The sequence below is a fragment of the Petaurus breviceps genome, unplaced genomic scaffold, assembly GCF_028583685.1.
Source record: "Petaurus breviceps papuanus isolate PSGF00001 unplaced genomic scaffold, PetGlider_PUasm1.0 90784, whole genome shotgun sequence".
In the NCBI taxonomy this organism is placed as follows: Eukaryota; Metazoa; Chordata; class Mammalia; order Diprotodontia; family Petauridae; genus Petaurus; species Petaurus breviceps.
Window position 1 is genome coordinate 10546331 of NW_027187345.1, and position 5005 is coordinate 10551335.

At 38.3% G+C, this 5005-nt stretch overlaps 1 protein-coding gene across 3 annotated transcripts in view; it reads right to left on the minus strand.

The window, feature by feature from the left end:
• The window catches only part of SASH1 (SAM and SH3 domain containing 1), a 407307-nt gene that overhangs the window by 118551 nt on the left and 283751 nt on the right, over positions 1 to 5005 (minus strand). For all 3 annotated transcript variants that reach the window (XM_069069719.1, XM_069069720.1, XM_069069718.1), the window contains exons 3-4: positions 2619 to 2669; positions 2448 to 2497 (exon numbers count right to left, since the gene is read on the minus strand). In XM_069069719.1, the coding sequence (XP_068925820.1) occupies positions 2448 to 2497; positions 2619 to 2669 (101 nt within the window). The remainder of the gene's footprint in view (positions 1 to 2447; positions 2498 to 2618; positions 2670 to 5005) is intronic.

Sequence of the window (5005 nt, forward strand, 5' to 3'; positions counted from 1 at the left end):
AAAGCGAGTGATGATATGTTTTGAAAGGAGACGGGGAAAAACAGGAACAAGACGCTATCCCAAAACGAAGCGAGAGAGAGAGAGAGAGAGAGAGAGAGAGAGAGAGAATAATGTAGCAACTAAACCCTCCCTCCATGCATTGTTGAGGAAACTCTTGATTCAGAGTTTCAAAACCAAAACAAACCACTTCTTGAATGAGAATGATCTGAATCTAAAACTAGTCTGTTACATAATAGCTTATGTTTAAAAAAAAAAAAAAGAACAGTCACAGCTTTAGTGGGATTTAGGTAACCAGAACACATTTACTACACTAGACTAATACCAGGGGTAACATTTCATTTCTTTTAAAAATCCTATGTCTTATGGAATTTTTAGACACCACAAATGTCAGGATCTAGATATATACCAATATTTTAAATTGGGAAACTGAGAGGACAAAATGAATTGAATTTTTTTCCCCAAGTACCCAGAAAGAATATGATGGTTTAAGAATCCTATTTAGAAAAAACAAGAAGAAAATGCTGGTATTATGAGAAAATGGGAGTGTCAAAAATGTGTGTGTGTCATCTAAAATTGTTGGTAATCTTTGAGGAGGCTGTCAGTCTCCTTTCTGGCCACAAGATCCATGCCACAGTTTCACTAAGTAAGAGGACATAAACAAGGAAAGAATGAGTACCCACAATTGTGGGGTGGGAAAAACACCCAAACCCCACTCCTGGATCAGCCCAATTTCAATGAGTCACTTCCTCTGGGGACCAAGGGTAAACATACTAGTTGTTGTCTGAAGGGTTTGGGGAGGTCAAAGAGTGTGTTAGGATGGGGCCTTAATCAATAATAAAAATCTTACCCATTTTGGAAGAAAGTGAATAGCTATTCAGTGCTTTTTCATAATCCCCATTTTCTTCACCTCCAAAACCATGCAATTCACTATTGTTTTGATGATCATGATGACATAGCATTCATGAGGTGTGACCAAAAAAAAAAAAGGAAGCTCAAACTTTATTTCTACTTAGTCTGATTCACCTTGGATGGGTATAGACTTTTTTTTTTTTTTTGCATGGTATAAGGCAGCACAGTAGATTAGAGTACAAGGCTTGAAGTCAGGAAGACTCATCTTCTGAGTTCAAATCTAGACCTCAGATATTTACTAGCTGTGTGACCTTGAGCAAGTCACTTGACCCTATTTGCCTCAGTTTCCTCATCTAGAGAAGGAAATGGCAAACCATTCCAGTATCTTTGTCAAGAAAACCCCAAATGGGATCACGAAGAAAAATGACTCAATGACAATCATTACTTTTAATATCTTTCGACCTTGAATCAGACCTTCAAGGCTAGCATGTAGCCTTTCTGGCCTTGCAAGCTTTCTTGACAGAGAACTGTCTCCGTGCCAGCAGCACACACACGTGGCCGGATTAAGCCTGAGCTGCCTTGTAAAGCGCACACGCACACGCACACACACACTCTTTCAACGTGGGCTTTTCATTCCTAAAATACTTTGTTTCTAAACCACTTATATGCTTCTCTCGGCATGAAAGAATCCAAATGGCCCTTTGTCAAGATGACACTGTTTGGAGATTCAGATGTGTTGTTTGTCATTTGGGGGTTACTTTACCTAAAAAGGTTCATACATTGAACACTTTAGGGTAATTATGAGGGAAGAAAAATAGAGATAGAAGGTAACTTAATGAAAAAATGTCCTTCCTCACTCCGCCCCCATCAAGGTATGAAATTTAGTCTATAATTATTTATGTTGAGAACGGGAATTACAGATGCCAAGCAAAATGGGCAGTTTACAAAAGTAAAAACATTTTCTAGCAGAAAGGGTTACTAAGCTCCTATCTATATTTACTTTATTGCCATCTACACATTACCCACTCATATTATAAAATTGAATTTTGGAAGAAGGTAAATTGGAGTTCAGTTTTGTTGCTTTTTCAAGGGGGGAGGGGCATAGTCTTTTAGTTATGGTACTATACCATAGAACTGAGCACACCAATACAAGGCTAATTTCTTTCATGGGGGTGAGGTTGGGGTAGCTACATAAGGGAAAGTGATTTAAGAAGACATATCTGCCTTTCCCATTTTTTGTGAATTTATTTCCAAATCTTTTGGGGGGTGGGGGGGTTCACTCACTAAACAAAGTGTGAAATCCATACATCTGCCTAGAATCTTCAGGCAGCTACACTTGAATAACAAAATATACCTTTAACTACATCAGCTAGATACATAAACGTACTCACACAAAAGTGTGTGGAGAGCTTTATATTAACATCTATCACACACATGCACACCACAGTCAATTTCATTTTCACCAAAAGTATTTTCAGTATGGAAATGCAAGAAATAAAACTAATGTGGGGAAAAAGGACTCCTACTTATCATTTCTTTCTCAGAGAGCTGGGGCAGGGAAGGGAGTGGGAGAGGGAGAAGGAGGGAAGCAAACTTACTTTCTCTCTGTCTCTGGGGTTGACAGCGTGCTACTGAAGCCAAGCGATTCCTATAAGAGAAGATTCATGTCTGTTAGTGTAAGAGTAAAGCACTTCATCTGACTTGTGCAGAATATCAAATTGAAAAAAAGGGCAGAAACAAAAATAGCTGATTAAAGTCATTGTGCTTACTTCAATCTGGGATCGCAGCTGTAGTGACGTGGGGCTGGCATCAGGTTTCTCCTAAAACAGAACAGATGCGGGTTTAATGAGACATCCAAACGTGGCACACAACAGAATGGCAAATAGAGGAGTAGGGAGGGATAGGAAGGGTTTGGGGAAAGGTTAGAATAGAGTGGGAGGAGATGGGAGTGAGCAACCAAAGTTCTTGAAAACCTAATGTACTCCCCTAAGTGAGTGCTCTGACTGTCCTTGTCGAAAAAGGGGCTGATGCCCAACTTGCTCTACTTAGCTCTGCTGATAGAATGATTGACGGGAGAGAAAGAAGCCCAATCCTTTGGAGATAAACAGAGACAGACTAACCCTGTGAGAAACACTGAGAGACTAAGTGACAGACAGGCTTGCAAAATTCTCTGGATCAGGTTGTGCTGTACTAGGACACTTTATTTCAGATTCACTTGTATCTGCTTTGTTTTTTTTCTTAATATGACCCAAACCCATTCGAAAGTTCTTAAATTCAGAGACCTCAATCAGAATTATGGCATTAAAAACTTTTAAAACAAATTTAGTAAGATGCCATATAGAATGCTTGAATGATCCCTGGAGCTAACACTTTATCTATTTGACTGTGGGAAAGACACAACTTTTCTGGGTCTGTTTCTTCATTTGGGAAGTATTACATGAGATGATCCATAAAGCCTATTTCATCAATCACCTATGATGTTAGAAAGTTTTACGTTCTATGGAAATTGGAAAGAACACTGGACCTCAGAGTCAGAAGGTCTGCCTTTAAATCTAGGCTCTCTTGGTGGCTTTAAGTCATGTCACTCCCCCTCTCTGGTCATCTGTAAATTTTTTCATCTGTAAATTGGGTGACTCAGACTAAAATCTAAGGGACCATTCCAAATCCACCATTCCAATACGGCCCCTAAGACAAAGTAATTGGTACAGAAGGTCATTCAAAGAAAATGTCAATTATATATTATGTAAAGGTCAGATAGAAAAAGCGTAAAGTTATGAGGTAAGAAATCCAGATAACTGACTAGAGTAGAGAATCATAGATTTAAATAGAAGTAGAGAAGAATCATAGAATTTTAGAGCTGCAAGGATCATTAAATACCATAAAACCTTTCAATTTAATGATGAAGGAACCAGCCCACCCTTCTTAAAAGGGGGAAGAGGGGAAAATTCTCAATCTCATTCATGAAAAGAATATAATAAACTGTTTTACTCCTTTCAGCACTGAAATATTTGGCAATTCAGACTGTAACTTCTACTCTGGAAGTTTCCACTGCTGGCATTGCAAACCTGTTTTTATAAGGATAGATTTAAATTGAAATGAGCAGGTATAGTACAGTAGAAAGATCACTGTCACTAGAGTCAGAGGACCCAGTTTAAAATTCTGCTTCTGAAAGGTACAACCTGCATGACATCAGAAAAGTCATTTAACTTCCCTGGGCCTTAGTTTCTTCATCTGTAAAACGAAGGGGTTGGCCTAGATGGCTTTCTTGGGGTCCCTTCTGACTCTAAAGCTATGATGCTATGAACCTGACATGAGAACTTCAGATTGTAAACATCTAGTAAATAAATGAGATGACCAAGAAAATGTTTTTAAATCCTCTCACCACATAATGTGAAAAGTGACCTCAAGAAAATATAACATTAATTTCTTTCATGAGGGCAGGATGGGGTAACTATAGTCTTATTTTAACACATTAATGGAGGGAACCCATAGATGACCTTTAATCTGAAGCATTTTAGTAGAAAGTAAAGTGAATCAATATGGTGCTCACCACATCTTTTGAATGATAGATTCTATTTCAGTAGAGGTTAAACAAATCTATCAAAACTGCCAGAAATTGCTGAAAATGATGGCATAAAATCCATTTTCTATAAACTCAGGGGCCATTTCTGGAAACCATGTCTCTCAAAATGTTAGCATTTTCTAGATGCATTTTTTAAAAATCTAAGACAGAGACAAAGAAGAAAAGTTCCTATAAAAAATGCTTGATTGCTACAAATACAGTTATAACCCTACCCAGGTCACAGATTAAGTGACAAAAGTAGAACTTAGCAACTAATTAAAGTCATTTTAAAATAAAACCAATCATTTACCTCTTCAAATATTCAAAATCAAAGCCTTAGGGAAAAAGCAAGATTCTGGAAAACCAATTCTTCCCGCCCACTTTGTTTCTACTTTTTGTGAGATTCCACCTCCCTCCCTTCCTTACTTACTGCTACCATTACTAGAAGCCAAATGAGTTTTACAGCTGGAGACGCGGGGGGGGGGGGGGGGGGGGGGTGGGGGGGATTAGTGGTCCGAGTCTAGGGAAAGAGAGAAAAAGACGAACACAACACAAAAGCAAAAAAAAATTATGTTTTTGTGTGAGCAGATGATT